Source organism: Ornithorhynchus anatinus, chromosome 4 (genome assembly GCF_004115215.2).
Source record: "Ornithorhynchus anatinus isolate Pmale09 chromosome 4, mOrnAna1.pri.v4, whole genome shotgun sequence".
Lineage (NCBI taxonomy): Eukaryota > Metazoa > Chordata > Mammalia > Monotremata > Ornithorhynchidae > Ornithorhynchus > Ornithorhynchus anatinus.
Genome location: NC_041731.1, coordinates 21,006,180 through 21,022,731, shown reverse-complemented (window position 1 = coordinate 21,022,731; position 16,552 = coordinate 21,006,180). Strand labels below are relative to the sequence as shown.

The 16,552-nt window shown below is 58.5% G+C and overlaps 1 protein-coding gene across 2 annotated transcripts; it reads right to left on the bottom strand.

Moving 5' to 3' along the window:
* Window positions 1-306: 306 nt before the first annotated feature.
* VPS16 (VPS16 core subunit of CORVET and HOPS complexes) lies at window positions 307-16,139 on the bottom strand. Of its 2 annotated transcripts, XM_029063417.2 has the most exons (24): window positions 16,041-16,139; window positions 14,297-14,385; window positions 13,247-13,344; window positions 12,887-13,015; window positions 12,110-12,254; window positions 10,162-10,277; window positions 8,639-8,761; window positions 7,295-7,350; window positions 6,925-7,014; window positions 6,679-6,773; window positions 6,497-6,573; window positions 6,016-6,147; window positions 5,788-5,915; window positions 5,637-5,672; window positions 5,137-5,245; window positions 4,872-5,006; window positions 4,628-4,736; window positions 3,865-3,962; window positions 3,646-3,756; window positions 3,049-3,126; window positions 2,618-2,787; window positions 1,805-1,901; window positions 1,069-1,172; window positions 307-639 (listed from the first exon to the last, which is right to left on the bottom strand). In XM_029063417.2, exons 1-24 carry the CDS (start codon window positions 16,091-16,093, stop codon window positions 507-509), a joined length of 2,511 nt encoding a protein of 836 aa, XP_028919250.1. In that variant the 5' UTR covers window positions 16,094-16,139; the 3' UTR covers window positions 307-506. The 2 variants fall into 2 exon arrangements, with proteins under 2 accessions (XP_028919250.1, XP_028919252.1); XM_029063419.2 differs by lacking the exon at window positions 14,297-14,385 and having other exon boundaries at window positions 16,041-16,129.
* Window positions 16,140-16,552: the final 413 nt, after the last annotated feature.

Here is a 16,552-nt window from a genome sequence, read left to right as displayed (position 1 = left end):
CAGCTTCGACACTCATGCCCGCCCCAGGAAAAGCGGCCCGGGCGGGGAGGAAGTGACAAAGCGGGTTTTCCCGTGCCCCAGTGGACAAAGGGCAAGGCTAGGCCCCGTGCACTGCCACCCCCCCCACCACACACACACACCACGGCTGCCCCCTGGGCTCCAGGCCGCAGCAAGGTGTGGGGGGCGTCTGCCACGGGGCCAGAGCTAGACCCAGCGGGCAGCGCTGGTGCGGGGCATCTTGGTCCCAAGAGGAGGGGGCTGGGGGTCAGCTGTCCGCCCGGACCAGCACCTGAAAGAGGCCAGAGAACCAGAGCACCCAAACTTTATTTACAAGAGCTCCCCGCCAACCCCCTTCACGCTTTGCCCTTGGGCTGGGGGGTGGGGCCGGGGAGGGGCACAATCCCCGGTTCCCCTTGAGGGAGTCCCAGGGCTGACCGGGGAAGAAGAGATCCTTGGGGTGGGGGGGCGGGGGGAAACGACCCCAGACCAGCAGCCGGCCGTGGGCCTCACTTCTTCTGGGCCTGGGCCCGCGCCCGCTGAATCCGCTCAGCCAGGGTGGGGTCGCAGCGGGAGAGGACCAGGCTGAGCTCTGCCTCGTTGCGGTGTTCCAGGGCCACCTCTGCGGCTTGTTCCAGGTCCCTGGGCACAGCCGGGAGGGAGGTGGAAGGAGAGGAGAGGCGAGGGGGGTGGGGGGGTGGCGAAAGAGGGGAGCGTTCCAATGGTAGGGCGGCCCAAGGCCCAATTTCCTGCCCAGATCAGGGAGTCAGCCTTGACTGACACACTGCCCCCCGCCCAGCCCCGCAACAGACCCACCACATGGATAAGGGGGGCATTCCAATGGTAGAGTGGCCCAATGCCTAACTTCCTGCCCCAAATCAGGAAGTCACCCTGGGGGCACACCACACACGCGCACACACACGCACACCTCACCCCCCCACCCCCCCCGCCCCGTATGCACTCATAGCTGTTCTCAACAAGGGGTCTTGACTTTGCATGCCTCATCCTTCTCTCCCCCAGTCCCATACCCAACCGTGGCCCAGGGCAATGCCCGCCCACTCCCTTCCATACCCGATGAGGATGGCCGCCTTGACCTTCTGCTCCGGACTCACACGCAAAGCGAACTTCTTGGCCTCAAACTTGTTGTGGTGCTTCATGCAGATTTCCACGAAGGGCTAACGAGAGGGAAAAGTGAGGTGGCGGGGAATCACTCCCAGCTAGTAACAGCTGGGAAGCAGCATGGCCTAGTGGATATTGCCCGGGCCTGGGAATCAGAAGGAATTGGGTTCTGATCCTGGACTCGCCCCTTGTCTGCTGGGTGACTCGAGGCAAATCACTTCACTTCTTTGGGCCTCAGTTACCCTATCCGTAATATGGGGATGAAGACCGTGAGCCCCGGGGTGAGTGACCAAGCACTCAGTACGGTGCTCTGCCCACGAGTGCTCGATAAATACCACTGACCGACGGAACTGTGTCCAACCTGATTAGCTTGTAAAAGGCCCATCTCCAAGTGGCCTTCCCTAAGCCCTCCTTTCCTCTTCTCCCACTTCCTTGTGTGTCACCCCAACCTGCTCGTGGTGTTCATTCCCCTCTCCCAGCACCATAGCACTTATGGACACATCCGTAATCTCTTGATTTATATTACTAGTTACCTCCCATTTCTCCCTCCTTGCCACCCTTGCCCACTACCCCTGCCACCCAGGAGGACAGACCTGGGGCTGAGAAGTGGGGTCCCATGGGAGCGTTGGGGGCACTGGCTTCACTCCTCCCTCGGGCCCCCACCCCCGCCTGCCTCTCGGCCCCTCACCAGATAGCCGATGGGGGATTTCTTGCTCTTGGAGAACTTTTCCAACTCTTCCCAGTCTTCTCGTTGGGCCAGGGCTGTGAGCTTCAGCCACCAGAACCTGTGGGCACAGAGAAGGGGTGAATTAGGGGTGGGAGGGAAGAGAGTGTATAGCAAAGCGAAGGGGGGTGGAAGCAGCGGGGCCTAGTGGATAGAGCCAAGGTCCGGGAGTCAGAAGGCTCTGTGCTCTTCCCCCCTCTCCCAGCCCCACAGCACTTATGTATCTATCTGTAATTTTATTTATTTGTATTGATGTCTCTCTTCCCCCTTCTGGACAGTCAGCTCGTTGTGAGCAGGAACTGTTACTCTTTATTGTTGTATTGTACTTGCTCAAGTGCCTAGTACAGTGCTCTGCAAACCCTAAGTGCTTAATAAATATAACCGAATGCATGAATTAGCTTGTATCTACCCCAGTGCTTAGAACAGTGCGTGGCACACAGTAAAGGCTTAACGAGTACCATAATTCTATACTGTACTAAGCACTGTGGTAGATAACAGTAATAATAATAATTCAGAATTACGGTACATCATAACTGTACAGCCTGGCACATAGTAAGGATTTAAAAAATACCACAAATCCTATATGCTACCCCAGCACTCAGTACAGTCCCTGGCACATAATAGATGCTTAACCAATGCCATGATAAAGAAAAAAGAGGGGGTAGGTGAAGAGTATGTTGGCAGGAGGGTAGAAGAGCTTGGAGTATGGAGAGGAAGGGAAGGTGAGAGAGGGCCTTGAGGATCAGGTGTCCATGGTCTCCCCCCGTCACAACCCACCTCTTGTCCGGGATACGGAAGTCGCGGGCGAGGTGGTCGGCACGCTTGTGGCTGCCGGCCAGGATGAGGGCGGACACGGTGTCGTGAAGCGACAGGTCCAGGAAGCGCTCACCCACCTCCTCCTCCAGGCGACGCTGCAGGCGCAGCAGCTTCATCTGCTCCTCCGTAGCCTGCCCGCGGCGGGCCACCCGTCAGGGCAGGGTGGGCCCGGGGGCAGGGTGGACCGGGGGCTGAGTGGGCCGGGGGCAGGGTGACGTGGGGGCAAGAGTGGAGCTGGGTCCAGGGCTTCTGGACACAGAGGTGGGGCCCATCTTCCCCAACCCCACTGGCTGGGAGGAATTCCCCTGGTCCCAGTAGGTGGGCAGCACTGGGACTGGGGATGGGGGGACGGGGAGCTGGGGGGGGATGGGGAAGTCCCTCTAGGGCCGCACCTTGGCTGCAAACTCATTTCTGGCCTTGGAGAACTCATCTGCTGCTGCCTGCAGAGCTGCCACACGCCCCTCAATCCTCTGCAACACGGATGACCTGGGTCAGCCGGGGGGGTTTGGGGTGGGCTGGGAGAGCCTGGGAGGTCAGGGGGTGGGGAGGGTGGGAGGTGGGGTCTTGCTCCTCAGAGCCTGACCCCAGTTGGCTGGCACAACTGCCCATTGGAAGCTTACCCCAACCACTCAGTCACAGGGATGGGGACGGAAGATTTGGTGGGGGGAAACAGGAAGTAAAGACATGAGGAGATGGGAGGGGAAGATGCAAGGAAACGGGAGGGAAAAACGGGACAAAACGGGAGGGAAAGACGGGAGGAAACGGAACGGGAAGACGGGAGGAAACGGGAGGGCAAGACAGGAAGGAATCCGGGGGGGAAGATGTGAGGAGACGGGAGGGGAAGTCAGGGAGGAATCTGGAGGGGAAGATGGAGAGGAAGCAGGAGGGGAAGAAGATGGGGAGCAGACAGGAGAGGAAGATGGGGAGGAAACGGTAGGGGAAGGTGGGGGCCAAGTGAGGGCACCCGTCAGGCTGGGCACCCCCTGCACCTTGTCACTGCCGGAGTAGCTGTCGCGGACATGGAAGTCCCCGAGCTCCTGGTGGTTGTCGTCCTGGTTGTACAGATCACGCAGAGTTTCCAGCTCCTGGTGCTTGCAGAACTAGTGGAGTGGGGTTGGGTCCGAGGAAGGGTCAGGGAATGAGGTGGTCACACCTCAGCCGGCCCCTGGGCCCGCCCCCCCATAGCCACAGATCACCCCCCGCCTCACCTGGCGATAGAGGCTGAGGGCGGCCGGCTGGCTGCGCAATGTCATGAAGAAGTCCCCACGGTTTAGCTCGTTCTTGAGGTGCAGCACCACCGTGAACACTGCCGGGGTGAGGGGCAGGGTCAACAGTGATCTTCGTCATCATCACCATAATGATGATAGTGATAGGATCTGTTAAGCACTTACTATGTGCCAAGCACTGTTCTGAGCACTGGGGGAGATACGAGTTTATCGGACACTGTCCCTGTCCCACATGGGGCTCACAGTCTTTACCCCCGTTTAACAGATGAGGGAACTCAGGCACAGAGAAATGACTTGCCCAAGTCACACAGTAGGTCAAGGAAGGCAGGCTGGGGGTGGAGGGGGGATAGTAATGATAATGATAATGATGATGATGACGGTATTTGTTAAGCACTTACTATGTGCAAGGCACTGTACTAAGCACTGGGGTGGATACGTGCAAATCAGGCTGGACCCGATCCCCGTCCCATATGGGGCTCACAGTCTCAATTCCTATCTTTCAGTTGAGGGAACTGAGGCCCAGAAGGGAAGTTACTGGCCCAAGGTCACAACAGACAAGTGGCAGAGCCAGAATTAGAACGCTTGATCTTCTGATTCCCAGGCCTGTGCTCTAGCCACTATACCTTGCTGCTTCCACTGGGGATGGGGAGGATGTCTGGGGTCCTTCCTGGCACCACCCCCACCCCGGGGTTGGGGGTGGGGTGGGGGCCTGGCCCACGTGACCACCCCTCGAGCCCGTCCTCACCCAGATCGCTGTCCCCGCTCTCGAGCGCTTTGCTCAGGGCCAGTTTGCTTCTCTTCATGCTGAGCAGCAGTGGGACCTGCTCCCCAGAGCGCGGCTCGTACTCCAGCAGCTATGGAGAGGATGTGTGGGGAGTGGCCATGAGGGGAGGGGATGGGACACCGGGGTGGGGGAGAGAGCATTAAGGGGCAGGGGGCACCTCCCACCTCAGACCCAGAGGCCCAGCCCTGCGGCCCCAGCCCCAGACCTTGATGGCCAGCTCCGAGCGGCCGCAGTGGCATGCACGGGCGGCGATCTCGGAATAGGAGATGCCTGGGGTGTCCCCCAACTTCTGATTGATGGCCCGAGCCACCTCCTCATCAGACTTGTCCTTCTGCTGCACCTGGGGCCGGGGGAGAGGGGCAATTGGGGGGGCGGGTCCATTCACTCATCCCGAGCCCCAACGGCCCCTGCCCCAACCTCGCAGCCACTGCAGCCCCGACCCCGGCCAGCTCCCCACCCCGAGGTCCCACCTTGTAGCAGGCCCAATGGGCCAGCACCCGGCTGGCACCCTGAGACTCCGGAAGCCGCAGGTACTCGCAAATGCGGATGGCCAGAGGGTACAGACGTCGCAACACCAGTCTGGGGGTGGAGGGAGACAACCGTGATGCACAGGGGGCCGGGGGGGAGAGGGGAGCTGTGATGGGGGAACCAGGGGGCGCCACAATGGGGAGCCAGGGGATGGATGTTCTCAGGGATCAGACATGATGAGAGACCAGGTGTGATGGGGGAGGCGGGGCGCGGGCCTGATGGAGGAACAGGGGGACTCCATGATGGGGGCACGGGGGGATGCCGTGATGGGTGGGCGAGAGGGATGGCCGTGACACTGGGGCGGGGGGGAGGCAAGATGAGGGTCGAGGGGCGCAGTGATGGGGGATAGCAGGATGCCATGATGGGGGCTGGGGGGACGCTGTGATGGCGGGCAAGTTGGGATCTGAGCACCCCACCCCCGCCCCTCGGATCTCACTCTTACCTGTCCAGCAGGACCTCAATGGTGAGCTGTTTGTACCTGGGGTGCACGTCAAGGAAACCACCTCACGCAGCCCACACCACCCAGCCGGGGACCGGACCCCTATTCCTTCCCCTCCCCCAGGGGGGACACCGGAAACCAGATGGGGGGATACTGGGCATAGCTGAGGGGGATGCCGATCTGGTAGTCCCTCACGGCGTTGAGCACCCGTAGGTCCCGGCAGGTCCGCACGAAACCCTCAGGCGGGAACTTGTCGATGAAGCACTTCCCGAAGGAAGCCGCCTGCCAGGCACGTAGGGAGCGGGTAAGGGTGAGGAGTGAGGCCCAGCTCCTCCCTGGCACCCCCCCGCCTCTGAGCCCAGTGTGGCTCCCCAGGACTGACCCTGAGCAGGCTTTTTTGGATGGCAGGCTCCTGTTCACAGGCCGCCGCTTGGATGCACTGCTCGACGGCGTCGGCCAGCAGGTCCTGCTCCCTGATCTCCCGCAGGTACTCGTCCGCCTTCTGGCTCTCCTTCTGCACACAGAGGGGCCGGGGGGCACGGTCTGTCGGACCCTCCTCCGCCCCGGAACCCCCTCCCTCGCTCCTGAGGCAGTGTGGGTCCAGGGAAGGAGAGCAGGCTGACTGCCGGATGGAAGGACGAGCAGTGGCGGGGGAGGGGGTGGGGTGGGGACAGCAAGGAGGTTGGCACGAGAGGGAGTGGCAAGTGGAGGAGAGAATGGATAGGGTGAGGGGAGGACAGAGAATGGGGGGAAAGAGCAGGGGAGAGGGAAGATGGAGAGCGGGGTGAGGGGGCAGAGTTATGGGGGAGAACCTGGGGAGGAGGCCTGGCTCAGCCCAGTCCAGCCAGGTTGGGGCGCCTCACCTCGTACTCCCTCTGGGCCTCTAGGAGGAGAGCGCCGGGGGCCATAGAGGCGATCTTGAAGATTTCCTCACTGGCCCCTGGGAAGGTGGTGAAGGGGGTGTGGTGTCAGGGAAGGGAGGCGCCTTCGAGGAGGCCCGGCCCAGCCCCCTGGCACGCCCACCCGTGGCCCCCGCGGTCCGCACCGGGGACCTCCTGCAGGAACTCGTGGTGGGTCCGGGCCAGGATACGGACCCCGTCCAGCTCAGGCACCAGGTAGGAGTCCTCATCCAGGACGAATCTGCCTCAGTTAAGGCTCCACGCACGATGGGGGCATCCCCTAACCCCCCCAGCCCCCCATCATGGTCTTCACCTCTCCAACCCAGGATACAGGCTGCTCCCGCCCCCCAACCATACTGGACGGTCTCCTCGCCCCCTCAGGCCAAGGATACTGGATAGACTCGGGCGCGTCTCCTACCACCATGAGGCGCCGCTCCCAGGCCAGGACCACCGCACGTTGTTGACTACGTGGACGGCAGCACCTGCCCGACACAGACCCCAGCCCCACTATCCCTCAGCACCTTCTTCCTGCCCCTTCTCCAGAGTCCTCTGCTCACGACATCGTCAGCTCCTCAACCCACACCCCCGGCCCACCTCCTCTCCCCTCTGACCAGCTACCTCTGCCCCACACCCAACACACACATGCAAACACACACACACTCTCTTTCTCTTTTTCTGTCTTGGTCTATTTCTCTTTCTCTGCCTGCCTGTCTCTCTGCCTCTATGTGTCCCTGTCTCTGTCTGTCTCTGTCTCTCACTCACCAGGACATCTGCTTCGGAGGGGCTCGGATACTGCAGTTGAATTCACACAGCTTTTCCTGGAAGGCACAGTGAGGGCATAGGGGATGGGCAGAAGCTCACTGGGACAGGAGGGAGTTCCCTCAATCGATCAATGGTCTCTATTGGGCGCTTGCTATATATAGAGCACTGTGCTAAATGCTTGGGAGAGCACAATACAACAGAATTAGCAGATATGTTCCCTGCTCACAACCAGCTTACAATCTAGAGGGACAGGCTAGAGTCAATCAATCCATCGGTGGTATTTATTTGTTGAGCGCTTACTATGGACATGCATTCATCTGATCATATTTAGTGATCCAAGGACCAAGTGAGGTGATCCGCGAGGTGGCCAGGGGCCACTGTGCTCCTGCCCACTTACCCGCTCACTGCCCACCTACCCACTCACTGCCCACCTTGCCCCTGTGGGGACATGACTGGCTAGAGAGGCCAACTGGCACCATGCGAACCTATAGCCCTAGAGACAACTCCTTCACTGGGTTCTTGGTCCTGAACTCTCAGAAGAGACAACTATCCTTTGAGAGAAACTCCATCATCACCACCGATCTCCGAGGCACTTAGTATCCCACCGTGCTCCAAGGAAGCCCTCGATAAACACCACTGACAATGACTCCCTGACACTGTACCTCGAGCTCGTCTACCTCGCCGCCGCCCTCTCGCTCTCGCCCTGCCGCTGGCCTGGAACGCCCTCCCTCCTCATAGCTGACAGACGATCACTGTCCCCACCTTCAACGACTTCCTGAAGGCACATCTCCTCCCAGAGGCCTTCCCTGAATAAGCCCTTCTTTCCTTTTTCTCCCACTCCCTTCTGTGTCACCCCGACTGGCTCCCTTTATTCATCTCCCCTCCCAACTCCACAGCACTTAAGTATGTATCAGTCATTTATTCCTCTATACTAATGTCTGTCTCCCCCTCTAGAATGCAAACTGGCTGTGAGCAGGTAATATGTCTACCAACTCATATTGTACTCTCCCAAGCACTTAGTAAAGTGCTCTGCACACAGTAAGCGCTCAGTAGAAAAGGCTGACTGAAGGCAACTCCTTCATCAGTTCTTGGTCCTGAACTCTCACAAGAGAGAGGCAACAATCCTTTGATGAGAAACTCCATCACCACTGCTCTCCCAAGTGCTTAGCATCCCGCTGTGCCCCCAGGAAGCCCTCGATTAAAACCCCTGACATCCACATAATGACCCCCCTTCCCCCCAGCCCCCCGCACCGGGATGGACCCCAGGCCTTCTCTCGTTCCCTGCCCCTGGTACGAGTGCTAGAGGAGCAGGAGGACTGGGGGAGGCATGAGGCACCAGCTGACCTTGAGTGAGGCTGTGCCCATCCAAATGAGGCCGGAGTCGGTGAACAGCGCCAGGTAGCGGTAATTGAAGGAGACGGCCATCTGCAGGACGCTGCCGGCCCCAGGGGCCAGACCGGCTGGAGTCTGAGGGAGGGAAGGAGGTCGTCAGAGGGCAGGGGAGAGGAGGACTCACACCTTCCTCTAGTCCTCTAAGTTCTTCCTCTAAACCCTAAGCTCCTTCCTCTAGACCGTAAGCTCGTTGTGGGCAGGGAATATGTCTGTTATCTTGTTTAGTGTCCTTGCCCTAGCGCTTAATACAGTGCTCTGCACACAGTACATGTTCAATAAATACGACTCACTGACTCTAGACTGTAAGCTCATCGTGGGCAGGGAATGTGTTATACTGCTCTAGAGTCCTCCCCCAAGCACTTAGTACAGTGCTCTGCATCCAGTAAGCACTCAGTAAATACGAGTGACTGACTAGTCTGCATCGATGTGGGCAGGGAATGTGCCTGCTATATTGTTGTAGAGTACTCCCCCAGGCTCTTAGTAGACTGCTCTGCAACAGCGCTCAATAAACGTGACTGACTGACTGATAGATCTGGGACCCAAAGCAGTCTCAGGGATGACCCAGTCACAAGCTAAACTGTAAGCTTGTCGTGGGCAGGGAATGTGTCTGTTCATTGTTATAGTGTCCTATCCCAAACGCTTAGTACAGTGCTCTGCACCCAATAAGCACTCAAAAAATACGAATATGAATTAACCATCCAGGGGTTCCTCATCATGTATGTATGCATGTGGTTGTTCCCCTCTCCTGCCTACCCCACTCACTCGCTATGTTGAGAAGCAGTGTTGCCTAGTGGGTAGACCCCGGGCCTGGGAATCAGCAGGACCTGGCTTCTCATCCCGACTGCCACTTGTCTGCTGTGTGTGACCTTGGGCAAGTCACTTCACTTCTCTGGGGCTCAGCTACCTCATTTATAAAATGGGGATCAAGACTGTGAGTCCCAGGTAGGACAGGGACTGTGTCCAACTTGATTATTTTAGATTTACCCCAGCACTTAGAATCATGCTTGGCACAAAGTAAGCACTTAGCAAATACCACAATTACTATTTATATTGTTCTATTGTACTCTCCCAAGTGTTTAGTACAGCGCTCTGCACACAATAAGCGCTCGATAAATATGATTAACTGATTGGACACAGTCCCTGTCCCATACGTGGCCCACAGTCCTAACTGAAGTATACCTCCTCCAAGAGGCCTTCCCTGACTAAGCCCTCCTTTCCTCTTCCCCCTCTCCCTTCTGTGTCACCCTGACTTGCTCCATTCATTCACAGTACTTACGTCCATATCTGTCACACTGATTTCTATTCATATCTGTCTCCCCCTCTACACTGTAAGTTATTTGTGGGCAGACAATGTGTCTGCTTATTGTTATTTCATACTCTCCCCAGCACTTAGTACAGTGCTTTGAACACAGTAAATGCTCAGTAAATACAACTGAGTGAGCAAGAGGAGCCCCCTCCACAGCCCAGTCACTCACCACCGGAGAGCAGACTGTGTTGTCCAGGAGGAAGAGGTCCGTCCCCATTGCCAGCAGAATCAGAGTCAGTCGGTCCTGGGACAACACGGTCCAGCAGGTCGGTGACTGCTGCAGCCCTAGGGGAGACCGGGGAGAAGATGTTGGAGAAGCAGTGCGGCTTAGTGGGTGGAGCATGGGCCGGGAGCCCGAGGGACCTGGGTTCTCAACCCGGCTCCGCCACTTGTGCGCTGTGTGCCCTGGGGAGAGTCGCTTCTACTGTGTCTCAGGTCCCTCATCCGGAAAACGGGGATGAAGCCTGTGAGCCCTATGTGGGACAGGGTCTGTGTCCAACTTGAGAAGCCTAGTCGATAGACCCTGGGCCTGCGAGTCAGAAGGTCATAGGTTCTCATCTCAGCTCCACCACTTGTCTGCTGTGTGACCTTGGGCAAGTCACTTCACTTCTCTGGGCCTCCGTTCCCTCATCTGTAAAATGGGGATTAAGACTGTGAGCCCCTTGTGGGACATGCACTGTGCCCAACGCTTTTATTTTGTATCTGCCCCAGTGCTTAGAACAGTGCCTGGCACATAGTAAGCACTCAACAAACACCATAATTACCATTATTACTAGCTTGTATCTCCCCCAGTGCTTACTGCCTGGAACTTAGTAAGCACTTAAAAAGTACCACATAACTTCCGCTGCCCAGAACGAAGGGCTTAGGCTACTGGCCTTCTCGCCAGGGGCACCATGGGGCAGACTGCCAGCACAGACTGGAGGGCCAAAAATGGCCTGGCAACCAAGAGGAAACCAGGGTGAAACTCAACTGGGTGGAGGCCGGGTGGTGTCCGACAGGATGGCAGTAAACCCATTTAGGGCCAGGGTATGGGAGGTGAAGACTAGCTCGTTGCCCAGAGGGCAAAGAAGGGTCTGGGGACGGGCAGGGAAGGGTAACTCAGGCGGCCTTCCTGGAGGTAGGAATTGGGCCACTGATCTCCCGCCAGCCTTGGCCCAGGTCCCAGGCCCTTGGGGTGCTGAGCCCACTGAGGATCAGAATACTTCAGTCCCAACCAGAACACTGTAATTTATTTATTTATATTTTTGTTAACTCCCATCTCCCCTTCTAGACTGTAAGCTCACTGTGGGCAGGGAATGCATCCGTTGTATTGTCGTGTTGTGCTCCCTGAAGCGCTTAAACCGGTGCTCTGCGCACAGTAAGTACCCGATAAATACGATCGAAGCGAATGCACGAACGACACCGTCAGAGAGCCGTGCAGGGAGGAGGAGAGATGGAACGTGGTCCTACAGACAAGGGGAGAGCGCAGACAAAGTGACTGTCCAGTCTGGGGCGGTGGGGGGTGAGGGGAGGGGCAGGCATCTTACTTCCCACCCTCTGAAGGGGGTCTGAGGGGAGGAGGCTGACCAGCTGCATGACGATTGGATGGGAAGAAAAGGAAGAAATGCCAAAGGAAAGAGGGTAGTTGGCACAAGGAAGGCTGGTGGGGGGAGGTTATAAATCCAGGCTAGGGATGGAGGCCTCTGTCCCTGAGATGATGATTATTATTAATAATAATAACTATAATAATCATAATAGTACTTGTTAAACCCTTACTATGTGCGAGGTACTCTACTAAGCGCTGGGGAAGATACAAGATAGTTAGGTTGGACCCAATCCCTGTCCCACATGGGACTCACACTCTTCACCCCCATTTTCCAGATGAGGTCACTGAAGCCCAGAGAAGTGGAGTGAAGTGCCCAAGGTCACACAGCAGACACGTGGCACAGCCAGGATGAGAACCCAGGTCCTTCTGACTTCCAGGACCGTGCTCTTATACACTAGGCCACACTGATCTGAAAGAGGGGAACAGACCCTGTCTGCCCTTGGCAGCCGGGGGGCAGGAGGCTGGACTGAATGACATCGTCGGCCCCGCCCCTCATCTGGCAGTTGGGGGAGGGAGGAGGAGAGACTGAAACCTGGGACGTCGGGCATCCTGCGGAGTGTGAGGTGGTCCACGTTGGCGGTCAGCGTGAAGCGGTGGGCTCCCGTGAGGACGGCGATCCCGGACCCAAACTCGGAGTGGAACACGCGGGCCTCCAGCACCCGGTTCTGCAGCACCTCCTGAGGGCAGGTACGGACCGACCGACCGACGGAGGAAGGGGGTGTCACGGGGGTCCCTCAGTCAACTGCATTTACTGAGCGCTTACTGTGTTGTAGAGTACTGGACTAAGCGCTTGGGAGAGGACAGTCAAACAATAACCACATTCCCTGCCCACATGGAGCTTACAGTCTAGAAAGGGAGACAGACATTAATATAGAGAAACAAATGACCGCTATGAACCTAAGTGCTGTGGGGCTGGGAAGGGGAAATGAATAAAGGGAGCAAATTGGGGCAACAAAGAAGGGAGTGGGAGAAGAGGTGAGGTGGGGCTTAGTCTGGGAAGGCTTCTTGGAGGAGATGGGCCTTCTATACGGCTTTGACAGCAGGGAGAGTCACTGTCGGATTTGAGGAGGGAGGGCGTTCCAGGCCAGAGGCAGGATGTGGGTGAGGGGTCGGCGGCGAGAAGAGGAGAGGGAGGTCCAGTGAGAAGGATAGCATCAGCTGCAGCTCTGCTGGACCCTTGGGTCCCTGCCCGGTGCCCAGGCGAAGGCGTCTCCATCCCCACCGTCTCGCTCCCCCTAGGGCCGCTGGTGTTACCCGGGGCTGCCCCCCAGCCCCTCCCCACCCCCCACCGCCACCCCAGCGCCCTCACATTGCCCAGGCTGAGGTGCCGTTTGAAGTCACAGAAGAGGTCGTAGACGAGCACAGAGCCGTCCTCCTGCACGCACAGCAGCTCCTCACTGGCCGTCCAGCCCAGCTGGGCCACCTGACCACTCTTCCACTGCAACCGCAGTGGTGGAGGGGTGGGAGAGAAACCATCAGCCCCTGTTCTCTCTCAAGTCCTCAGTACGGTGCTCCGCACACAGTAAGCACTCAACACGACTGAATGACAGATTGCCAGTCAGCCCTGGACCCCACACTGCCCAAAACAACAGCTTCTCCCTGCCTCAACCCCAGACCCATGGGCAGCCCCCTGAGGTGGGTCACCATGGAGGAGGAGGGGACGGCTTACCACCATACTGGCCAGCGCTACTCCGGATGCTGAGTACGTCTCCAACACAGGCCTCCCGCTGGGGGACTTCTCTTTCCTCCACGGGTTCCTTAGCAACGCTGAAATGAATGAATGAATGTCTGCGAAGTGCTTACTGTGCGCCAGACACTGTACTAAGCACCGGGATGGATACAAGCAAATCAGGTTGGACACGGCCCCTGTCCCACATGGGGCTCACAGCCTCGATCCCCATTTTCCAGATGCGGTCACTGAGGCCCAGAGAAGTGAAGTGACTTGCCCAAGGTCGCACACCGGATATGTGGCCGAGCCGGGATTAGAAACCAGGGCCTTCTGGCTCCCATACCTGGGGTCTAGCCACTAGTACACGGTGCTTCTCATGGAAGGCGTGGGGTGGGGGGGTTGGAGGAAACCTGTTTATGAGACTATTCTCCTCCTGCTTATCTGGGCACTCCACTCCCTTTCCTGTCCTTTCCTGACATTCAGGTACCTCTGCAGCTTTCAAACTGTAAGCTTTTGTGGGCAGGGAATGTACCTGTATATTGTTGTATTGTCCTCTCCCAAGCGCTTAGACCAGTGCTCTGCACACAGTAAGCGCTCAGTAAATGCGAATGAATGAACAGGAGGGGAAGACCTGGGGAACCGGGGCTAAGGCAGAATAGCCACTGGTTCAGACCACTTGTGGTCAGTCTTAGCTCCCGCGTCGCCCCAGGAGAGGACAGCCCAGGTGCCTCCCTGCTTTGACGCCTCAGTTTCCCCCTCCCTGGACCACCCCCTGTGGTCCCTGCACTCCCCAAACCCACTGCCTCCCTGCCCTGCCCCTGACCCCAGAAGTCCAGCTAAGGGGATATAGGAATGTGTCTATCAGCTCTCATATTCTCCATTTCCAAGGGCTTAGTCCAGTGCTTTACACATAGCAACCGCCCAGTAAATGCCATCGACGGACCGACGGAACTGGGGGCAACTTGGGCAAGCCAAAGGGTCCCGGAGCCCTGCCCTAACCCGTGGGGCTAGAGGGAGGTTAGGGGACTTTGGGGAGCAGGGCTGGCATACCTATGGGGCCCCCATAGGGCGCGGCGGCCATCAGACAGTCCCGCAGCTCCTCCGTCAGGTTCCAGTCCATGCTGTACAGCTCGGACTTCCTGTGGAAGTGGCGAGGGGTCGGGGGTTAGGGCTGGGATGGGGAACCTAGGACCAAGAGCTGGGATGGGGCCGAAGAGTCACAGGAATGGTGTGGGAGAGAGGGACAGGTGAGAAGTGCCCACGTAGGTGGTCACAGCAGTGATCAAGAAGTAGTGTGTCCCGGTGGACAGAGCACGGGCCTGAGAGTCCCAAGGCCCTCTTTTTAATGGTATTTATAAAGCGCATATCCTGTGCCGGGCCCCGGGCTAAATGCTGGAGTCGAAACAAGGTAACTGGTTTGGACACAGTCCCTGTCCCACCTAAGGCTCCCAGTCTTTCTCTGCATTTTACAGATGAGGCCCAGAGAAGTGAAGTTGACTTGCCCAAGGTCACAGAGCAGGTGAGTGGGAGAGTGGGAATCGGAACCCGGGTCTTCAGACTCCCAAGTCAGGGCTCTAGCGACTAGGCCATGCTGCTTTCCGTTCTCCCCCCTCTTAGACCGTGGGCCTGTGTGGTACAGGGACTCCGAATGATTTGATTACACTGTATCTACCCTCAGTGATTCGCACGGAGTAAGCGGTGACCCACCTAAACGCAGTTAGGATAATAGCCTGTTTGAGTATTTGGGGCTGTCCCGTCTCCCCCCATCAGCTCAGCTTGTTTCTTCTTTAGGAATGCCGCAAGTGCCCAGCTCAGGGCAGGAGCTGGCAGGGGGAGGCCTGAGGGGGTGGCGGGTACTGAGGAAAGGGGGACCCAGGAAGGAGGAGGAGCCATGGTGGGGGGGGGGGAGGAGGGAGGGAGAGAGGGGGAGAGAGAGAGAGATAGGGAGGCCTTTCCAGAGTGAGCTTCCCCTTTTCCCTCTGCTCCCTCCCCCTTCCCCCCTTCACCTCCCCTCAGCTAAGCCCCCTTTCCCTCTGCTCCTCCCCCTCTCCCTTCCCCTCCCCTCAGCACTGTGCTCATTTGGATATATTTTTATTACCCTATTTATTTTTTTAATGAGGTGCACCATCCCCTCGATTCTATTTATCCTGACTAAATCGTCTTTTTTTGTCCGTCTGTGTCCCCCGATTAGACCGTGAGCCCGTCATTGGGCAGACTGTCTCTATCTGTTGCCGAATGGTGTATTCCGAGGGCTTAGTACAGCGCTCTGCACATAGTAGGCGCTCAATAAATACTACTGAATGCCACACACAAGACCCCCAGGAGGCTGTGGTTACAGAGACGGGAAAGAAGCGGAAGGTTGCCGGGGGAGAGACTGCCGGGGAAGGGAAGGGGACGTTGAGGAGGGGGAGACGGGAGAGAGACGGAGGAGGATAAAGCAGCGTGGCTCAGTGGAATGAGCCCGGGCTTGGGAGTCAGAGGTCATGGGTTCGAATCCCGGCTCGGCCCCTTGTCAGCTGGGTGACCGTGGGCGAGTCCCTTCACTTCTCTGGGCCTCAAGTTCCCTCATCTGTAAAATGGGGATGAAGACCGTGGTCCTCACGTGGGACCACCTCATTCCCCTGGATCTCCCCCAGCGCTTAGAACAGCGCTCGGCCCGTAGCAAGCGCTTCACAAATACCAACATTATCATTATTATTATTAAAGGGGGATGGGGAGGCGAGGAGGGAAGGAGGAGAAGGGAGGGGAGGAGGAGAGTGGGCAGAGGCCTGCGGGCGCGGCCGGCGCCGCTCACCGGTAGAAAGCCGCCTCGCCGAGCGGGTTCCAGTTGGCCGTGTAACAGTCCATGGCGGCGGGGGGGAGACGGCGGACGGGACGGGACGGGACGGGAGGGCCGCCACCGCCGCCGCCTCTTGCTCCTCCTCCGCCGCCGGCCACTTCCGCTTCGGGCCCCCGCGCCCGTCACGTGCCCGTCACGTGCCGGTGCCGCCGCCGCCGCCGCCGCCGCCGTCACCGCGGAGGGAGGGCGGGGCGGCTCGGGGCGACCATCGCCGCCATCTCAGCTGCGGGCGTCGCCCTGCGCCCGCCCCCTGGCGGCCGTTGGGGCGGCGACGCTCGCTGCCCGGGGGGCTGGGCTGCCCGTCCGCCCCCTGCCGGCCGGGGGGAGCCCCGCACCCCCTCGGCCCGTCTGGGCCCCCGACGGGGATCGTCACCCCCACTTCCACGGTGGGGGGGCGCGGGCCTGACAGAAGCAACTCTCCACACTAATAATGTTGGTATTTGGTAAGCGCTTACTATGTGCAGAGC